Source organism: Periplaneta americana, chromosome 2, assembly GCF_040183065.1.
Source record: "Periplaneta americana isolate PAMFEO1 chromosome 2, P.americana_PAMFEO1_priV1, whole genome shotgun sequence".
NCBI classification, from domain to species: Eukaryota; Metazoa; Arthropoda; class Insecta; order Blattodea; family Blattidae; genus Periplaneta; species Periplaneta americana.
In genome coordinates, this window is record NC_091118.1 from 6,718,756 (window position 1) to 6,742,125 (window position 23,370).

At 36.4% G+C, this 23,370-nt stretch overlaps 1 protein-coding gene across 1 annotated transcript; it reads left to right on the plus strand.

Moving 5' to 3' along the window:
- The first annotated feature begins 6,041 nt into the window (after positions 1-6,041).
- Positions 6,042-23,336, plus strand: LOC138712280 (26S proteasome non-ATPase regulatory subunit 10-like). The gene is made up of 5 exons (XM_069843880.1): positions 6,042-6,108; positions 9,290-9,566; positions 9,772-9,843; positions 13,639-13,713; positions 17,108-23,336. Exons 2-5 carry the CDS (start codon positions 9,291-9,293, stop codon positions 17,627-17,629), a joined length of 945 nt encoding a protein of 314 aa, XP_069699981.1. The 5' UTR covers positions 6,042-6,108; position 9,290; the 3' UTR covers positions 17,630-23,336.
- Positions 23,337-23,370: the final 34 nt, after the last annotated feature.

Below are 23,370 nucleotides of genomic sequence, written 5' to 3' on the forward strand. Positions count from 1 at the left end.
AAGTTTATAATAAAATTAGCATTAAATAGGTGTAAGTAGGCCTAATAATGAAACAGGATGACTAGTATCGCGTATAGATTTTATGTTATATCGTTTTTACTCTTCCCTGTAACATTTGAAAATACGGATATATGTATGGCCTTTTCAAAATAACTGATTAAATTTTAACTTATGGTATGGAGCAGACCATATACGATTCTGTGTTTCGATGTCTTTTTCAAAATAGGCTACGCAAAACGTAAATTTTCGAAAGTATGGAAGGAATAGTATTTATTTCGTGCTCATATAAAGAACCAGTGATTGAACGAATGAATGAATATGTGAAATGACAAATGAATGAATAAACGTATGAAAGAGCGAAGGAACTAGGGGTTGGAAGAATGGAGAAGCCAAAAGCAGTGATTATATGAAATAATGAACGAAAGAGAAAATGAGTAAACAGTAGAATGAATGTTGAGATAAATCTACGAATGAATGTGAAAGTTAAGGATTGCATTAATGTAATGGAAGAATGAGTGGATGACTGAATGAAATAATTATAGAATGAAGGAACTAATTAATAAGTAAATGGATGAATAATTGAAGGAATAAACTGAATAATAAAAATACAAACGATTAGATGGATGAAGGAATAAATTGAAGAATAAACGAATAAAAAATTATTTGTTTGAATATATAGGCCTATAGAATATTTATTACATTATAAGCTTACAATGTTGCGAACTTTTCTGGTGGCTAAAAGCATATTGCGTAGCACAATACTTAGGCTATTTCATTCAACCATCCAGCATTTTGATCGTTTCGTATGTTATACTATCCTTTAAATTACCATTCAAGAAACAAGCCTGTATTCCTTAATTCAGAGTTACAGTCATTCACAGATCCAGTAGTTCATGTGCCATCCTTCGTTTCTACAACCATTCATTTATTAATTAAATCATTCCATCTTTTATTAATTAATTAGTTCATTCATCCATTCATTCATTCCGTTGTTGATCGGTAAGTTATAGCCTAGGCTATTCTTTGACTCATTGGATTATTTTTCAATTGTTTCTTTCATTTATAGGCCTACGTTCATTTATTCAATCAATAAATCATGTAGGTCTAATATTTCACTATTTCATTTTTCTCACATCATCCGTAATTCATTCATGTAACCATATAGGCCTACTTATTTATCGTAACCCTTTTCATTCATTTCTATTAACCCTTTCGTTCATTGAATCGTTGATTCGTTTATTCCTTCATCCATACACTGCTCATTATTCCACTAAATCGCTCATTGTTTCATTTATTAATTGATCCATCCATTCAATCCACCAATCTGATATTTGTCAATGACTGCGTGTAGGCTATTCTTTCATTCATAAACCCATTCCTTCATTCATTAATACGGTGGTTCGGTGGGGCAGTTAGCCAGTTACCCAATCAATCATGGTGCGGCAGACTCCTTCTTCTCCAAGTATTCCCCTTCTTTTCTTTGTATTTCCCTTGTTCTCCATATATTCCTCTTGTTCTCCTTATATTCCCCTTGTTCTCCTTGTATTTCCCTTGTTCTCCTTGTATTACCCTTGTTCTCCTTGTATTACCCTTGTTCTCCTTGTATTCCCTTGTTCTCCTTGTGTTTCCCTTGTTCTCCTTGTATTCCCCTTGTTCTCCTTGTAATCCCCTTGTTCTCCTTGTATTCCCCTTGTTCTCCTTGTAATCCCCTTGTTCTCCTTGTATTCCCCTTGTTCTCCTTGTATTCCCCTTGTTCTCGTTGTAATCCCCTTGTTCTCCTTGTATTCCCCTTGTTCTCCTTGTATTCCCCTTGTTCTCCTTGTATTCCCCTTGTTCTCCTTCTATTCCCTTTAGTCTCCTTGTTTTGCCTTTGTTTTCTTGTTCTTCTATTCCCCCTTTTCTCCTTGTATTCCCCTTGTTCTCCTTGTAATCCCCTTGTTCTCCTTGTATTCCCCTTGTTCTCCTTGTATTCCTCTTGTTCTCCTTCTATTCCCTTTAGTCTCCTTGTTTTGCCTTTGTTTTCTTGTTCTTCTATTTCCCTTGTTCTTCTTGTATTCCCCTTGTTGTCCTTCTATTCTCTTTAGTCTCCTTGTTTTGCCTTTGTTTTCTTGTTCTCCTATTCCCCCTTTTCTCCTTGTATTCCCCTTGTTCTCCTTTTATTCTCTTTCTTCTCTATGTATTCCCCCTTTTCTCCTTGTATTCCCCTTGTCCTCATTTTATTCTCCTTCTTCTCCATGTATTCCCCCTTTTCTCCTTGTATTCCCCTTGTTCTTCTTTTATTCTCCTTCTTCTCCATGTTTTCCCCCTTTTCTGCTTGTATTTCCCTTGTTCTCCTTTTTCTCCATGTATTTTCCTTGTTCTCCTTCCATATCCCTTGTTTTCTTCCACCTATATCCTTGCACTTCTGTTCCCACTGTCCTCCTTGTATTCCCCTTGCTTTGCAACTGTTGAATTTTTCCAGCTTTCTCCACAGAGTAGGATGTACATATTTTTAGTGCCTTAGTTGAAGGATAGGTGGCAGGCCTACCGCGGGAGAAGATAGAATGATAGATGAGAAGTGATAGTGAAGGGTTGATCAAGGTTGGGCAGGAGTCAGATCTGCCCTATAAATTAGTACTGTCCCAGTATTCGCCCAGGGCACCTCGGAAACCAAGTAAGATCCAAATCAGAATAGCGGTCCCTAGCATCGAACCCCGGTCTGTAGATTTATATATTGATGATTAAAAAAATTAAAGAAACCTTTCCAGGGCTTGTCCAATATTTTCATCGATGGGTCTAGCCTTCTGCCCTACTGGTTACGTCCCTTTGTGTAGGACTATTGTACCGAGGTACAAGCAGAGCAGCTACAAGCCACACAACTTTCGTTCACAGCCGCTTACTTGTTTGCAATAGGCTGTTCGTGTGCATTGCATTGCCATACGGCCAACAGACACTCAAACAGCGGAGGAAATTAACTGCTTAAATTGTTCAGTCGTGGACTGCAGAGGGGAACATGCAGCATGTGTTTATTTTTAAATGAATTACTTATTCCTTACTTAGGGGAAGAAATTCCGTCTATTAATAACCCCCTCTCTTTCTTTTGAAAACGAGGACCAGCCTGTAAAGTATCAAAGTATGTGGCATGCCTACTTGAATTTAAAAAAGACGCCGTTAGTCTACAGTTGGTAGCACTGTCTTCGTTTCGTCGAAAGACAACTTTATCCATAATTTCATGTATTCTTCATACATATTTCGGTTCTGGCTTTATACTAACAGCTTCTAGTTTATAATTTCACGTGACGAGACGAAATTGATAACATTGTATTACCAAGGTTACAATCTTATAGTCGCCACTCTGTTGGCAGTACTGGTAACTGATAAACCGTCCCATGATTCAAGACGGGCGTGGCATGTCCGCATGAAAGTCATACAGGATATTACACAGTTAGCTGGAGCTGTTGTAGGCGGAAGTTACGTCGTTAGATTGATTCGCAGTGTTGCCATCACGGTGGTTTACCTACTAAATCTAATTTGTTTGGTCCTGTCAGTGGCTAAAATTCATTAAACGTTGGGCAGTGGGAAATCTAGTTTATTTTAACGTCAATAGAAATTTTTGGCGATTTTGCAATAAATCTCAAACACATCTGTAAGGCAAATTGGATATAACACATTTACGACTATTTCGATAATAATAATAATAATAATAATAATAATAATAATAATAATAATAATAATCATTATTATTATTATTATTATTTATTTAACCTGGCAGTGTTAAGGTCATACGGCCTTCTCTAACACTCAATCAGGAGTAAACACTGCGTTACAAATACACTACAAATTTACAAAGTACACTACAATTTTACACACAAAACTGAATATAATAATAATAATAAAATGCAAACAACAAGTAAGAAGAACTCAGACATAATATATAACATACAGAAAGAAAGAAAAAAGCATAATAAAATGTGAACAGCAGGTCAAAATAAATGAGACATACAAAGTATAAAAAAATAAGACAATTATTGATAATAATAATAATAATAATAATAATAGTAGTAATAATAATAATAATAATAATAATAATAATAATAATAATAGTAATAGTAGTAGTAGTAATAAAATAGTGCAGTACAAACCATAGAGTGAATACAATATTTTTAAGTACACACAGTAAGGAAAATTATGATTTTATATAGCTCAACTTATCACATTAGAGATATAGTCTACCATTATCGGAAAATATGAAAACAAAAATTTAAAATAAGTTAAATATCACGATGGCCGTGGGACTTCAGCCGGATGGCCTATGGCGAGTCCTTGGCATCAACCCCTTTGATTTGATTACCTGGTTTGGTTTTTCCGAGGTTTTCCCCAACCAAAAGGCGAATGCCGGGTAATCTTTTGGCGAATCCTCGGACCTCACCTCATCTCACTACATCTCGCCAAAATATTGTAAAAAATTGCACAAAATTGTAAAAATTGTAGAAAATTACTAAGTTGTAAAACTATAAAAATTTGTAAAACATGTAATTGTAATATTGTAAAATTTTGACTTATTCCACATCTTAAAGCTTCATTTCTCATGTAAGATTTATGGAATAAAATAAATGAATGAATGAATGAATGAATGAATGAATGAATGAATGAATGAATGAATGAATGAATGCCACTACTTGTGTTACAGAATTAGATGGCTATCAATGCACTCTGCAGTTAACCGTATAACAACCCAACGGCTGGGAGTGAAAACAGAAGTCTTAATACACGATGAGAGAAATTAATTGGATAACGGCGGGTTTCTTTCGTTGATGCTCCAATGAAACAACTGCTGAAAAGACTGTAAATGTATGGGAATACTGTAAAATGTTGCTAGACTGAGCTTCAATTACGTTGTACAACAAATCAAGGTTTTCCTAATTCAACACAGACCAAAAAGTTACTGCAAACGTTGAAGTATAGTGGCGCTTGATGAACTTAATGAAACTAAACAACTTCAGCATTACTACTACTTGTAAACATCTCCAGTACAAAGAGGTATAGATCTCGCAAGCAGGGAATACCGACGGAAGGAATGCGAATGAAACAATAAGATAAGGAAGAGACGGCGACGGGAAAGGTCACGAGATAGCTTGAATGGTATTCAAGAGTACAGTCGGAAGAGAAATGACATCGACAGAATCAGTCTTGCGTTGTGATAGTTACATTACGACTTCAGTTTGCTCCATTGCATGTGAATACGTGTCTTGTATCGCACGGTATTATTATTTCATTCGTAAACATATGTTGCGCGTTTAATTAGCTTCGAATTTTTCTCTTGCTACGTTCTTTATTTCCACAGCGATGTCCTCATTTGTTCTTCTTCTTGGAAGAGACAGTACTTCCATCGGCCCGCATCTCTCGCCCCCTCGGCGTGCCTTCATATACACGTCAAAAGTCGACCTGGTTGGCGAGTTGGTATAGCGCTGGCCTTCTATGCCCAAGGTCGCGGGTTCGATCCCGGGCCAGGTCGATGGCATTTAAGTGTGCTTAAATGCGACAGGCTCATGTCAGTAGATTTACTGGCATGTAAAAGAACTCCTGCGGTACAAAATTCCGGCACATCCGGCGACGCTGATATAACCTCTGCAGTTGCGAGCGTCGTTAAATAAAACGTAACATTTTACACGTCAAAACAGACAGCAACGCCACCATTGCTTTTCGGTAATCGTTCCTTGCGCGAGCTATGCCAAATAAAAACCCGTTAAAAGAAATACTGAGTTCGAGCCTTCATTGTTAGGGTCTATGTCTTGCTTGGCGAAATTCAGAAGTGGATTCAAAGCACTATCATTAGATCATGGGAATTTCAGTAAATTTTGAAATTAGTCTGCACTACGACGGATTGCTGTATGTTGTTATAATTTTTAATAACTATTTATATATTATCTTAGCGTTATTTAACAATTAAGTGCAAAAAAAATCTATAGGAACGAAAATCTGGTGGGTTTTATGACATATTTGGTGAGTTTTTGTAAGCGTGCAGTGTTTTTTCGCAAATTGGAGTTGGCAACACTGTTGATTTGTGACATCTTTGTGTGTCTTGCTTCGTTCATCAGCGTGTGATATTATATCTTCAAACTTGATCAAGTAAGTAATTTGGTGTTTGTTGTGGTGTGTGACGGAAGTCTTTTATTCTCTAGAAGTATATTAGTAAACGAATACAAAATAGGACACGTCACTTCTGTAGCCTGGCCTGCTCTTCCCTTTATGCCCACATACTGCAGCATATCGCCCATGTGCGTTGTAACATGAACCACAATTACAGCCACAGCATAGCATGCACTCCATGTTAGGCCGCTGGCGTTTGTGAAACCCACTTGAGGTATGTATGTGGACATAGAGGGAAAAATTGTATATCGCTTCTGGATACAGTAGCTCAGTGGTAGAGTGTTGGCGCGCTTAGGCAAAGGTCCCGGGTTCGATACTCCGTTACGGAACAATTTTTCCCTTTAGTATTTTTCAAACCAGTTTTACAGGAAGCTAAACCTGGAAGTTTTTTTTTTTTTTTTTTTTTTTTTTTTTTTTTTTTTTTTTTTTTTTTTTTTTTTTTTTTTTTTTTTTTTTTTTGCAGGCAGAGTAACTATCTCATGCCCCCATGTTTTATATTGCTACCAGTGCACTTCATTAGAACCATGTACCCAGCTTCGAAGCCGTTAGCCCTGTGAACTTACAGTATATTTATTTTCCCCTATTATCATAATACAGGCGTAGATCAGCAAACCTTTTATAGCTTGACCGCCACTTCTTAACTCTAAATAAATGCGCTGAAACCCACTTCAATATTTAGAAAATAGGCCTATACGCAGAATAAATATGAGAAATGCCTGTTATTATTCGGTTGAGAAGCTTTTATCATCTAGTCTGCTGTCAAAAAATCTGAAAGTTAGAATTTATAAAACAGTTATATTACCGGTTGTTCTGTATGGTTGTGAAACTTGGACTCTCACTTTGAGAGAGGAACAGAGATTAAGGGTGTTAGAGAATAAGGTGCTTAGGAAAATATTTGGGGCTAAGCGGAATGAAGTTACAGGAGAATGGAGAAAGTTACACAACGCAGAACTGCACGCATTGTATTCTTCACCTGACATAATTAGGAACATTAAATCCAGACGTTTGAGATGGGCAGGACATGTAGCACGTACGGGCGAATCCAGAAATGCATATAGAGTGTTAGTTGGGAGACCGGAGGGAAAAAGACCTTTGGGGAGGCCGAGACGTAGATGGGAGGATAATATTAAAATGGATTTGAGGGAGGTGGGATATGATGATACAGACTGGATTAATCTAGCACAGGATAGGGACCGATAGCGGGCTTATGCGGGTTCCTTGAAAGCCATTTGTAAGTAAGTAAGGTCTATACGTTTTCATGGAGTATTCAAATCTATTTAAATACGCTCACCGTATTCAAATCTTCATGACAACGGGAATTCAAAACGATCTGAGTCTAAAGTGGGATCGGGTCATATTCAATACGCATTGAGTTGCATGGCAACGAGTCAGTTATCGTATTGAAAACGATTTCATTTCTCACAGCGCATGAACGATCGTCATTTGTTTCATCTGTTTGCGAGCGCAATTTTATGTGTTGAAAAGTCGTTTTATTACAAATATTTAATACATTAACAGCCAGAATATCAATTTTTCATGGGCATCAATTACAAAACGCAATATAGTTTATAGCCAAGGCCTACAGGATGACCAACATTCTATAAGGTAGTGGCTCACTTACCGGAACGGATCTGTGCGGCGCGTTCGGATTTTTATTATTTGTATTATTTTAAATGGAGCGTCTTCTCTGTCCACATGGCAGGATTCCGCCCAGAATTCTGGCCAGGGAATTCTAAACTGATTTCCGTACGGGCCAAGATTCAAACAAAGAATTTCACGAAAATGTGTGTCGATTGTAAGGTCTCCAATATTGAAGGTGTAAATTAAATGGATGACGCGATGCTCATTTTGTTAGACCTACAGTACCAGAGCTTTACAGTTCATCAAATTAGAATTATAGAAATGTAGGCCTAGTACGCAAGAAAAATAACATACGGGATCTGATTAGATAAATGTTGAACAAACCGAGTATATTCTGCATAATTTATTGAGGTACGGAGTTATTCATTTTATTTCCATGTTCAGTTGAGAACACTACAATGAAATAATGCGCTCTGGCGGTAAATTACAACGCTATTTTGATGAATAATTCGGAAATGCGGACAAGTGAGCGATACTATAATAAAAATCAGAACGCAACGAACTAATTTTTTTTTTTTTCAGGTTAGTGAGCACCTACCTTAAACCAACATAATTTATTACTTTCGAAGCTTCATTTACCGTATTCAGATGTGCTACATCCGAAATATTTACAAGAATCTATATACCCTTTAAATATCTACATATTTACAACAAGACTAAAGTAATTCCCAATTTCTAGTGGCACAAATATTTATTCTCTCAGCAATTATTTAAAACCAGTCATTTTAAAAATAATTAATAAAATTTATTTATTTATTCATTTGTTTATGAGGTTTGGAATTTCTAACCAGTTTTTTCTTCAATGTTTCTATCAATGAATCTCGTAATGTCCAATCTCAAAGTGTTCGAAAGATTGTTCAATAATTATTTTGCATTATAGTGGAAAAGACGTAACAATTTCTGGATAAATAGGCCTATATATATTACTTTCTACGTATACTATAGTATAAATGGCAGCCATCGTTTTGTCATAACTAGGGATCCGACCTAAAACTCTGGAAATATGCCTGTACTTATGACCTAAAATACCAAAAGATGACAAAAATTAGGGAATATGAAACAAAACTAATTAAATATTGTCAAAAAATTAATTAGAAAACTTTTTCTTCACTAACATATAACGTTGTAGCAACTTTCTACATGTCAGGTATTATTCTGAATTATAAACAAAAGAAAATCAGGAATAAATGTAACCTAGAGACGATTTATCTAAACTTGGGAGCGCATGTAATCTGTCCCCAGCTCCATGATATTCTGAGGGTAACCCTTGACATCAAGCAGTATGGTGAAACAATATTATTCCTTTCCAAGACTTTGAGGACGAATTTTGATATACTTGATAATATATTTAATCAAAACGAAATATTTCATAGATAGAAGTGAACTTGGAAGCTGTGATCCCATTCATTCCTTACAATTTCCATGAGATAGATGAAGTAGCTGTTAGTGGAAGAAGAATACAGTGACTTCTGAATGCTGTTTGAAGGTTTCACTGTGATTATTGCTTTCTGGTGTGCAGGATGGCGAAACCGAATCCTATTCCAGACCTCAAGCAGCGAGTGAAGACTCTGGAGGGACAGGTTCGTCTGCTGCTTCCTCTAATAGAGGAGGTGAGGGTCCTCAAGGAGAGGTTGGACTCGCGGTCCCTGCATGGCGTAGAGGCAAGGAAGGAAGAGGAAAAAGTAGGGAGCAGCAACAACAACATTGAGGAGCTGAAGGAGAAATTGGAGCTGAGAGAGAGGGAATTAAGAGAAACACAGGCTGAAATGAAAAAGCTGAAAGAAGAATCGGAAAGGGTAAGAGTTCCGCTGTTGCCATATCGAAGGAGAGTTAAGACCAATCTGTAGCCATGTATAAAATGTGAAGATAGAATTAGAAATGTCGTGTTGTTTAGTAGTTGTCAGTACATTCAGTAGCTGGTTGTGTGTTATTCTGTTTCTCATCACACTTTCACTTTACTGACTGAGCTACGTCTGAACCTGATTCCTTTGTTGTTTGCAGGATAAAGCAGAACTGATACAGTTGAAACAGAAATTTGAAGAAGAGCACCAGTTGCGGCTTCAGCAAGAAAAGGTAAGTGATGAGCTGTTACCATGGTTACAGATACAGATTAGACAGTTGAGGGTACATTAAACGTTGGAGCAGTAAGCAAGAAAAACTTTAAAATAGGCCGACACGCTGACACAAAAACGTGTTCATAATGGGCATTTAGTTAAATGATAAGTATGGGTACTCCACTGTATATTACTACATAATAGTACTACCAATATCTGAAAGACAAAAGGGCGATAGCTAAGTGACAGGAGGTCGAGAACTGTGGCAATCTCTGAGTGGATATTTTATTTTTATTTTATTGGGTTATTTTACGACGCTGTATCAACATCTAGGTTATTTACCATTTGAATGAAATGAAGGTGATAATGCCGGTGAAATGAATCCGGGGTCCAGCACCGAAAGTTACCCAGCATTTGCTCGTATTGGGTTGAGGGAAAACCCCGGAAAAACCTCAACCATGTAACTTGCCCCGACCGGGATTCGAACCCGGGCCACCTGGTTTCGCGGTCAGACGCGCTGACCGTTACTCCACATGTGTGGACCAGAGTGGATATGTTGCAATAGTTATAAAGAAAAAAATAATAAAAACAAAAAAGTGTCTGTTTTTCAGAAATTTGCTTCTCAAATCTGGACTCTGTATTCGATAGACACAGTGATATAGTTTACAATTTCAAGGAGATTTCTCGCTTTTGTTTTCATGGCAGTGATAGACGAGAAACTTATTTAGCATAAATCCAAGCTTACAAACACAAATTAGGCCTGCCAAGAATTTAATGGCATCTTTTGAAAACCAGAGGTAATTATTCTTGCATTCCTTTGATCCAAAACTGATCGATGCTCTGCACTGGACCGAACCTTCCTCCTTCATTGTTTCCCTTTTTGGCCTGACTCCAAGTTAGGCATATATGTTGACGTATATGTCCAATGTCAACTGTCATTATACTAGGAGCGCACTCAGCTGAGCGACTTGTTTGGCCGGGATTCCGCAGTTACGTGCACAGTAATCTGTACAAATATATGCACTGCAGCTATGAGAATATTATAGATTTTTATTAATTCGGCGTAGCTCAGTGGTCAGAGCGCTTGATACGTAGAACCAAGGACCTGGGATCGATCCCCGGCGTCGGAGCGAATTTTTCTCCTCAAATATTAAGTTAGTAGTTTTTTCTTAGCCAGTGACCCAACCAATTTATTTTTCTCTTCCTGATCAGTTTCAGCATCATTTTTTCTTCACCCACTCTTGCTAGAATAGCCTCATTTCTTATTCTGTCTGTCCATTTCACACGCTCCATTGAATTGCATATTCCGATCTCTCGCCTTGCAGGCAGAAGTAAAATCATTTTTTTTTTTTCGATTTTACATGGATTTGTATTTTTTTATGGGGTACCATTAAGGTATTGGGGGGGGGTGGGTTGCAAAGAAAAATCTCGATCAGAAATGGGTCCCATCTTCAAAAAGCTTGTTTCGCAATCACTGGTGTAGATGACCTATAGCCCATTTATTTTAGGTCTTATGAAAATCCGAATTACGTTGTGGGAAATTTGATGAACCACAGCTCATTTTTTTAGGGCTTATCATGAAAATACGAATTGCAGTATGTACTGGTAGTGTACTCGATCTGTGGACCATTTCTTAAAAGTTCATCGTGAAAATGAAGATTATGTTCCGGCAGATGTTAAATTTATTTGAGGACACACAACATTTTATTTGACTCCTTAGGGACAACCATATTCAATTCAATTTATTTGACCATTAGACATACAGTTTTAGGCTTCGTCAGAATACATTGAAAAACATATAAATACATTTGTAAAAGAAACAGTAAAATTTGAATAATACAATGAAAACATGAAATAATTTGAAACTTTTAAATGAAAGAAAACTAACTAAATTGCAATTGCAATTAAACCTACTTACTTACTTACTTACTGGCTTTTAAGGAACCGCCCTCATATAAGCCCGCCATTGGTCCCTATCCTGAGCAAGATTAATCCATTCTCTATCATCATATTCCACCACCCTCAAATCCATCTTAATATTATCTTCCCATCTACGTAAAGGTCTTTTTCCCTCCGGCCTCCCAACTAACATTCTATATGCATTTCTGGAGTCGCCCATTCGTGCTACATGCCCTGCCCATCTCAAACGTCTGGATTTAATGTTCCTAATTATATCAGTTGAAGAATACAATGCGTGCAGTTCTGCGTTGTGTAACTTTCTCCATTCTCCTGTAACTTCATCCCTCTTAGCCCCAAATATTTTCCTAAGCACCTTATTGTCAAACACCCTTAACCTATGTTCCTCTCTCAAAGTGAGAGTCCAAGTTTCACAACCATACAGAACAACCGGTAATATAACTATTTTATATATTCTAACTTTCAGATTTTTCGACAGCAGACTGGATGATAAAAGTTTCTCAACCGAATAATAACAGGCATTTCCCACATTTATTCTGTGTTTGATTTCCTCTCGAGTATCATTTATATTTGTTACTGTTGCTCCCAGATATTTGAACTGCTCCACCTCTTCAAAACATAAATTTCCAATTTTTATATTTCCATTTCTTACAATATTCTCGTCACGAGACATAATCATATACTTTGTCTTTTCTGGATTTACTTCCAAACCTATCTCTTTACTTGCTTCCAGTAAAATTCCCGTGTTTTCCCTAATCGTTTGTGTATTTTCTCCTAACATATTCACGTCATCCGCATAGACAAGCAGCTGATGTAACCCGTTCAATTCCAAACCCTCTCTATTATCCTGGACTTTCCTAATGGCATACTCTAGAGCAAAGTTAAAAAGTAAAGGTGATAGTGCATCTCCTTGCTTTAGCCCGCAGTGAATTGGAAACGCATCTGACAGAAACTGACCTATACGAACTCTGCTGTACGTTTCACTGAGACACATTTTAATTAATCGAACTAGTTTCTTGGGAATACCAAATTCAATAAGAATATCATATAAAACTTCTCTCTTAACCGATTGAACTTATTTATTAAAATACAATTTCATACAAATTTGCGTTGAAAAACTCAGCAACAGAATAAAAAGGATTATTTAATAACCAATTGTAAAATCTAGTTTTGAAGCTATTGGTTAGTAATTTATAATACTGACTGGGGAGCTTATTATATAATTTCATCCCCATAATTAAAATGTTTGTGTTGCTCTTGTGTAATCTACAATATGGAATATTAATTTGTTCACTATTTCTAATTTCATGATAATGTATATTGGCCACTAATGAGTAATTGTCGATATTTTGTCGAGTGTAAAGTACTAGATCATATATATACAAATTTATGATTGTTAAAATCCGTGATTGTCTGAAAAGTGGCAGACAATGTTCCAGATAGTTTGATTTACATAAAATTCTAATGGCTTTCTTTTGTAAAATCAAGACGCTTCCAATTTTGGTTCCATTTCCCCAGAAAATTAGGGAATATCGGATTATCGACTGAAAGAAAGAAAAGTAGGCACATCTTAAATAATTTTGAGAAATGCAAGTCGTTAATTTCTTTAACAAATATAAAACTCTTGATAGCTTTGTGCATATGTATTCGATGTGCTTATCCCATGTTAAACTGGAGTCTACAAAAAGTCCCAGAAATTTTGTGTAGTTGAGTCTGTTGTCCTTATTTATTAGATGCAGGATAAGATGTTTTATTTGAAAGCTTCTATCCAAACATTATACGTTGGTAGCTGTTGTCTCACTTCCTGGCTTGATTCCTTCTTGAAACCTGTTGCTTCAAGTCAGACTATCACCTAACTAGGTGAGATTTCTGTAATCCAGAATTGTTTATATTACAGGGTTACCAGGATCAGCTGGGGAAGCTGAGACAAGAATTGGAGGCTGAGAGGGAGATGAGGCGCCAGCTGGAAGAAGTAAGTGTGAGCTGTTACCATGGTTACAATTACGAGGGGATTTATGAGCTCCATTCAGTCAACAATAATAACTTACTTACTTACAAATGGCTTTTAAGGAACCCGAAGGTTCATTTCCGCTCTCACATAAGCCCTCCATCGGTCCCTATCCTGTGCAAGATTAATCCAGTCTCTATCATCATATCCCACCTCCCTCAAATCCATTTTAATATTATCTTCCCATCTACGTCTCGGCCTCCCCAAAGATCTTTTTCCCTCCGGTCTCCCAACTAACACTCTATATGCATTTCTGGATTCGCCCATACGTGCTACATGCCCTGCCCATCTCAAACGTCTGGATTTAATGTTCCTAATTATGTCAGGTGAAGAATACAATGCGTGCAGTTCTGTGTTGTGTAACTTTCTCCATTCCCCTGTAACTTCATCCCGCTTAGCCCCAAATATTTTCCTAAGCACCTTATTCTCAAATACCCTTAACCTATGTTCCTCTCTCAGAGTGAGAGTCCAAGTTTCACAAACATACAGAACAACCGGTAATATAACTGTTTTATAAATTCTAACTTTCAGATTTTTTGACAGCAGACTGGATGATAAAAGCTTCTCAACCGAATAATAACAGGCATTTCCCATATTTATTCTGCGTTTCATTTCCTCCCAAGTGTCATTTATATTTGTTACTGTTGCTCCAAGATATTTGAATTTTTCCACCCCTTCGAAGGATAAATCTCCAATTTTTATATTTCCATTTCGTACAATATTCTGGTCACGAGACATAATCATATACTTTGTCTTTTCGGGGTTTACTTCCAAACCTATCTCTTTGCTTGCTTCCAGTAAAATTCCCGTGTTTTCCCTAATCGTTTGTGGATTTTCTCCTAACATATTCATAGACAAGCAGCTGATGTAACCCGTTCGATTCCTAACCCTGCCTGTTATCCTGAACTTTCCTAATGGCATATTCTAAAGCGAAATTAAAAAGTAAAGGTGATAGTGCATCTCTTTGCTTTATAATAAAATAATAATAATAATAATAATAATAATAATAATAATAATAATAATAATAATAATAATAATAATAGTAATAATAATAATAATAATAATAATAATAATAATAATAATAGTACTTATACTTTATTTCTAGAAGAAAGATACGCATTGTTTTTTTTATGTGTAAACACTCTAGCACCCCAGAAAGTGCTAGTTACATATTTGCACTCAGGGAGCATTCCACGTATTTTTAAAGATATTTTATTAAATAACAGTATAACGAGTGTAGAAAAAAGAGAAAAGAAAAAGAAAAACACAGATCTCACAATAATTGGAACTTTAAATTTTCTCTCTAAACGGCAATTTTTAATTGATTTTTTGAAATAAGGACCATCAGCAAATTGTATGTTTGCGAATTTAGCTGTTATCTTGTTATAGCCCTAAAGCCTTGGACCGAAGTTGCTGCTGTGATTATATGTTTCTGTAGATCCAACTATACGCATGGAGAGAGATCTAAACCAAGCTCATCAGGTTGATCATGAAAAGGGGGCCATTTATGAACATTGTATTCCCTACCTTAGTGCCAAGTATAACATCTCTCTCTTCAATTGGTCAGTGACAGGTTTATTTTTTGGTGCTCGGAGTTCTTTACCAAAATTTACATATAATTTTTTAAAACAATTATCAATATCATCTTTTGAAATTCAAAAAATCATCTCGTAAATTCTTAAAGATTCCCTGCAGATTATACAGTTTCATTTATACCACTCAGAAGGCCTTAATTAAGGATATGCTAATTTTAAATAAAATATTTTATTTATAAGTATAATTTTATACTCATCTTCTAAGATTTTATTTTATAATAATTGATAATCAATGGTGCTTAATTATTACATTTTATTTTTATAACAATATTCATATTTAATTTATTATATTTATTTGCTATTAATTTCCGGATCCTCGTGGTCATCCTTAATTAAGGCCGGACGAGTTATTTCTCTCTCTCTCTCTCTCATGTAGGTAGTGTCAACCATATGTTGGCTGTTTTTTCGTTTTTTTTTAATTTATTTATTGTCGCTTTAACTTATAACGAAAGTCATATCGTGACAAAGACTTATTTTAAGAAGAGCATAACATTTAACAAGTTAATTCATTACAGTAAGCATTGCGCAATTTTATGAAATAACCCAGTTAATTTGAAAAAAAAAAAAACTTTATGACACTATTGCAGTAAGAAGGTTCTTGCTATATCGATGGGGATTTTCAGTTGTCGTAACTGATTATATTGAGGACAGTCCTGGATGATGTGCTTCACAGAAAGAGTTTCACTGTAAGTGTTACAAACTGGAGGAAGTTTCTTCCTTGGTAATCTTTTGGTTTTATATTTATGCGAATACAAATTAAATATATTTCGGTTTTTATGTACAAAATTCAATAAGACATTGTTATAAATTTCATGCATAAGTTTTAGAAGACCATAGATATAGGCTATGAGAAAAGTAATCTTTTATATGCATTGAAATGTTACATTTTTATTGCAATAATTATATTATAAACATTAATATTTTGTATTCGAGTGTAGGCTTTCAATATTGTATATTAAAATATCGACGTAGTTTTTAAAAACTATACCAAGTATTCATGATAACCAGGGAGAGAAAAATCGTTTTAATTTCTTTGGCAAAACTTTATGCAATTAAAACCATGCGCCTCATTTTTAATATGCCACAATATTTACAAAAAGGTGTCACAACCGTTACGCGCATTTTTTAATTCTTTTTGTGCTTTTATTTTCTTAGTGTTTTATCATCTTTCTATTCTGAGAGCCTTTACCAATATCTTGGCTATAGCCTATTGTAAATTATTTTCACTTTTTATCTTCCCGACAGATCACAGAGTTTTAAAAATAAATTCAGTAAGTCAAATGTTGTCCCCATATGCTGTCACACCCGTTGCAACATTTTATGCGAGAATATTTCTGTCATCAACCAACTTACTAAATTTATTTTCGTGTGGTTGCAGTTTGAGATCCAGTCATATATATATATATATATATATATATATATATATATATATATGACGTTTTCTTCAGTCCTTAATTTCCATGGGAGTTGTAAATCTTCCTTGATTGTGTGCAAATGTCACATCCGTCACAATGGAATGACATTACTGTCATTGCTACTGACATTACTGTAATTATGACTACTGTTACTACTACTGACATTACTGTTGTTATCGCTACTGTTACTACTACTGGCATTACTGTTGTTATCGCTACTGTTACTACTACTGGCATTACTGTTGTTATGGCTACTGTCACTACTACTGCCATCAGCTTCACTCAGCCTAGTGAACTGTCACCCAGCTGACTGAGCTTCCTCTGACCAGATTGTTTTGTCTGCTGCAGAAACACAGAGCTGCGGCTGAGGTCAGGTCTGACCTGGAGGAGAAGGATGGCCAAGGAAGGACTCAGCTACACCGGGCAGCTCTGCGGGGGGACACACACAGGGTGCAGCTGCTCCTGGATGCAGGCAGCCCGGTGAACGCCGAGGATCATGCTGGCTGCACGCCCTTGTACCTGGCAGCATGTGGAGGCCGCCAGGATGCGTGCAGGGCGTTGCTGGCTGCCGGGGCGCGGTTGGAAGTGAAGTCACGACCATCTGGCTGCACTGCTCTGCATATGGCTGCATACAATGGGCACCGTGCAGTGTGTGATCTGCTGCTGGCAGCTGGGGCGCGGCCCAACGAGCTTGCTGCAGACCGGTGGACTGCACTGCACCGTGCAGCATATAGTGGCCACGCCCCAGTGGTGCAGCTGCTGTTGCAGCATGGCGCTGAGCGGGGGGCGGGGGATAAGCATGGACAGACGGCCCTGGACCTGGCGCGTCAGCGGGGGTACAGAGAAGTGGCGGCCATGCTGCAGGGCTGAGCAGGCGCAGTGCTGCCAACACGACAGCAATACCATTATACCACAGTAATCGGCGGGAAAGTGTTGTGTTGGTATCACTGCTCTGCGTGTAATGCTGTTACTTCATTGCTCTAGGCCAGAGATGTTCAAAAGGTGATTCGCGAATCACTGTGTAGTCACTATCCAACCTGCAATGTAACCACCTCCATTCGCCCTCCTCCCCCGTAAGGCACCCTGACTGCCATAGCGTGTGCTTGATACAGTAAGCAAGGCAGTGGCGGGCGTACCGGGCTATAAGGTGGTTTACGAATGTCTCTGTCCAAGCCTTCGACCTCCAAATTTAATGTAGAGTGGGAACTGGAGTTTCTTTGAATTTTGAATTCATTTTAATAAAGCTGTCAAATAAGTCGCATTATAATGAAGAAATAATATAATTTCAGTTTTGTTTCCGTCTTGACAGAACTGAAATTATATTATTTTTTCATTATAGAGTTTCTTTGCTTTGAAGATGGTGATAATATAAAATGTCTTATATGTTCCAAGATAATTTCCGACATGTTTCGAGGGAATGTAAAGCGTCATTTGTTGCATGGCATTCTCAGTATGCTGAGATGAAATCTATTATTGATTATTATAAATATTATTATATTAGCGTTATTGAATATTATTTTACCATTATTATTATTATTATTATTATTATTATTATTATTATTATTATTATTATGCATATTCCTTCATTATTCCAGGAGTAGATCGGGCAAAAAAATTGAGTAACCTGTTAAATAAGCATGCTCTGCATATTGACGTTCCTGCACCTGACATGACAGAAAAAGACTTGTTAGTTAAACTGTGTCATGGGAGATAGCCGAATCTCTCAAATCATTTCAGGAAGGCGAGTTTGTAAAATATGCATGGTTAGAGTCTCAGAAATTTTGTGCCCCAAAGAATTGCAACACTTTCACAATTTACACCTCTCTCGACAAACTGTTGCACGAAGAATTAAAATATCTGACATATATAGGCAGATTGATGCTACAATTCATAACGTTTTAAATTTTTCTCTTGCTTGTGATGAAAGCAATGATTTGATAGGTACGGCTCAGTTATCTGTATTTATACGAGGTGTTGAAGAATATTTATTAGACCGGATTCCTTTAAAAAGTAACACCACTGGAGAAGAAATATTCAATGACCTTTGCTCTTGCATAGATAAACATAATTATTTACAGTAGTCAAAGCTAGTGTCCATAGCAACTGATGGAGCCCGTTCCATTATTGCCGTGAAAAAGGATTTAATTGGCAGACTAAAAGTACAGTATTTCTTAACGAAAAAGATGTATCAAATTTCTACACAATACATTGCATTTTTCATCAAGAAGCCCTTTATGAGAAAACTTTGAATTTTCAGCACGTCATGGATGTGGTGATACGTAATATTATAAACAAAATTGGAAACAGCGCGAAGTCAAGATGTAGGACCCGCATGACGGATCAGTGTGTGATGTCACTCCGGATTTCAATGCAATATTGCTGAAACAAATATGTGAAACGAAGAAGGCTAATTTCAGTAGAATACATTTAATTCATTATTATACTTAGTCATAAATATTGGTTTATTTTTACATCAGCCTAATGATGATTATGTATTTAATTTCCATTTACATGGGCCTTGTAGTTCATAATAGTTTATTTACAAAGTGTTTTGAATCTATTTAATGGTTTATACTACGAGTAGTTATCACACTATTCCAACGCCTATAGTTTGTTTATGTATTTATTTGAATTTTTATTTGTATTAATTAACAAATTGTTATTTTGAATCAAGTTAAAGTACACAAACTTCCCCGATGATGTTTAGCGTACAATAAACCACCACTGTTCTAGTTAACTCACCTGTCGCTACCTACATCTTCAACCCTCCCACCCAAGGTCATGAGCTTATGCAAGTAGCGTCTTGCAAGTGATTCGGCGCAGACGATCCTTTTGGACGCCCATGCTCTAGGCTGTCGTTACTCTCGTGTTGTGTGGCTGTGTTGTTGTTGTTGTCTGCTAAACTTTTCTTGTCAATAATAACCACCACTGTTCCTGCTCGTCATTAAGCATTGCAAAGCTCTTGACACGCCACTGACGCCTTGTAAATAATAATATTCGATTCTCTTTATAGGTAGGCTAATTGCTGTTCAAATTTCTGTATACAATATAAATAAATACATAAAATATGGGATAATTGTTTATTGGTATCACTGTCCGTTTAAAACATATACATGACTTCTATTATTGTATGACTGTGTTACGCCACTGATTCTTCAGCACCTCGACTAGACTATTACAAGCACAGTAAGTATGCCGCCTCGCCTTGGTACGCCACTGATTGCCGCTAGTGTTCCTGCTGTTCACATGCACACCAATACTACGGCCATTTTTGCATCTATATTTATTCGAAATACTTTATTATATGAAGAAAAGCATTTCGGTTGGCATCACTGTTCCTGCACGAACTCGACATTCACTCCTACAAACTTGTCTTAATTACGTCGATAAATACGCCACTGCTAACTTGAAAAACAGTCATGTACTTTGTAATCGCCATATTGCAGAAGGTGTAAGTGTGAAATTAAGCAGACTTTATATCTCACGATATGCGAAGAACAAAACTAGCCTCATCAATAGGCCTAGGACTTTCCCTGTGCACCCCTGTCAACAGAATCAGACATTTACAATTACAATACAGACAATATCGGACACCACTCAGGTATTATTTTGTCATTCAGTAATTCTACATAGCCTACATAATTAACGTCGGGCATAAATGAGCCTGAGTTATTTTTTCCATTCACTTCCCGTGCCGACGTCAGTATGTGGTACGGTCATCACTTTCTCCAAATACTTTCTTGTTTTCGTGCACCCCTCAATCCGTGTAGCCCTACATAACACAAGAATGAATCTGGAAGTGAAAAATGACGATCTTGAAGAAATTTAGTCCAGCAACAAGTTACTCTGCAAAATATTAGGGCTACGTTAGACATAGCGTCTATCCATAGTCTATAGCCTATTTTCGAGTTCGATTTCCAGTTTGTATTTTGGTAGGCCTGCTACTTGTGGTCTATGCTATCTCACTAAAAAGTTCGGTTATTTATACGTGGCTTTTAGGGAACCCCGAAGTTCATTGCGGCCCTCACATAAGTCTGCTATCGGTCCCTATCCTGAGCAAGATTAATCCAGTCCCTAGCATCATATCCCACCTCCCTCAAATCCATTTTTATGTTATCCTCCCATCTAGGCATACGTATGGAACTTCTAAAAGGTCTTTTTCTTTCCGACCTCCCAACTTACACTCTATATGCATTTCTGGATTAGCCCATATGTGCTACATGCCCTGCCCATCTCAAACGTCTGGATTTAATATTCCCAATTATGTTAGGTGAAGAATACAATGCGTGCAATTCTGCGTTGTGTAACTTTCTGCGTTCTCCTGTAACTTCATCCCTTTTAACCCGAAATATTTTCCTAAGCATCTTATTCTCGTACACCCTTAACCTCTGCTTCTCTCTCAAAGTGACAGTCCAATTTTCAAAACCATACAGAATAACCTGTAACATGAAGGTATCCAGTACATATATAATTTATATCATACATGATTCATAAATTGTTACTAATGTACTGAATTTCATAATATTGATTGTTATGCATTACCAGACTAAACGCCATGTTTCTGTATTTCTGTAATGTACGTTGATATCGGATGTAGCATTTAAAAAACTTAGAAAATGGGTGTGTATAATGATAGAAAAATTTGTTTGATTCAGAAAAATATAGACCTAAGGAATAAATATTTATATAGGCCTATAACCAAAATTTTATATCAATACAAACAGTGACGTAATTAGGATGTAAACATTAAAAATCTGCTACTGCAAAGTTGTGAAGTCACTTGATGTATTGACGCATAACACGGTGCACACTATTTTGGACTGTTATTTGTTGTGCTGTACTCGTGTGATCCTCAGAATTCACTTGTCAAATGGGGAAAGCCAGCCTGTATGTAGTTGTCCCGCACTACAGGCGTGGTGAAGAAGGTGCCTAATAAACACGGCGGTATTGAAGTAGAGTAAGTTAACAGAGTCTGATTGTGTGACGATTAACGTTGGTGACTGACGGCTTTTTTTCCCCGTGAACACAGAGGCTCCGGTCCTTAGCTCGCATGGTTCGTGTGTGCGTATTCCTCAGTACAAGATGTAAAGACAAAGTATAATATTACGCTGCAACAAGCAATCTGTTCCGGAAATACACAGTTTTTCCATTTGTCTCTCTGTGTACAGCGATTTCTACTAAACTATTGGACGGATTTTGTTCATATTCAGTATCTACGAGTCAATTTATCACAGAATGATGTACATGAAATATAATAACTTTAGTACTAGTCTGTCTGTGTACAGCGATTTCTACTAAACTATTGGACGGATTTTGTTCATATTCAGTATCTACGAGTCAATTTATCAGGGAATGATGTACATGAAATATAATAATTTTAGTACTAGTCTGTCTGTGTACAGCGATTTCTACTAAACTATTGGACGGATTTTGTTCATATTCAGTATCTACGAGTCAATTTATCAGGGAATGATGTACATGAAATATAATAATTTTAGTACTAGTCTGTCTGTGTACAGCGATTTCTACTAAACTATTGGACGGATTCTGTTCATATTCAGTAACTACGAGTCAATTTATCAGGGAATGATGTACATGAAATATAATAATTTTAGTACTAGTCTGTCTGTGTACAGCGATTTCTACTAAATTGTTGGACTGATTTTGTTCATATTCAGTAACTACGAGTCAATTTATCAGGGAATGATATACATGAAATGTAATAATTTTAGTACTAGTCTGTCTGTGTACAGCGATTTCCACTCAATTATTGGACGGATTTTGTTCATATTCAGTAACTACGAGTCAATTTATCAGGGAATGATGTACATGAAATATAATAATTTTAGTACTAGTCTGTCTGTGTACAGCGATTTCTACTAAATTATTTGACGGATTTTGTTCATATTCAGTATCTACGACTCAATTTATCAGGGAATGATGTACATGAAATATGATAATTTTAGTACTAGTCTGTCTGTGTACAGCGATTTCTACTAAACTATTAGACGGACTTTGTTCATATTCAGTATCTACGAGTCAATTTATGAGAGTGTCATGCGGATTACAACTTATGGTATGGAGCAGCCTATATAGGATACTGTGTTTCGATATCTTTTTCAAAACAGGTTACGCGAAACATAAATTTTCAGAAGTATGGGTGAAACTGTTTTTATTTCGTTCTCATAGAAACAATCAGTGAACAGAAGAATACATGAACGAATGAATGAATGTGTGCAATGACAAATGAATGAATAAACAGCGAACGAACGAGGGGCTGGAAGAATGAAGAAACCAAAAGTAGTGAATGTATGAAATAATGAACGAAAGAGAAAAAGAATGAACGTTTGGATGATTGTTGAGATAAACCTACGAATGAATGGGAAAGTTAAGGTTTGCATTAATGTAATGGAAGAATGAGTGGATGATGGAACGAAATAATTATAGAATGAAGGTTCTAATTAATAAGTAAATGGATGAATAATTGAACGAATAAACTGAATAATAAAAATACAAACGATTAGATGAATGAAGGAATAAATTGAAGAATAAAGGATAAAAAAATTATTTGTTTGAATATATAGGCCTATAGAATATTTATTATATTATAA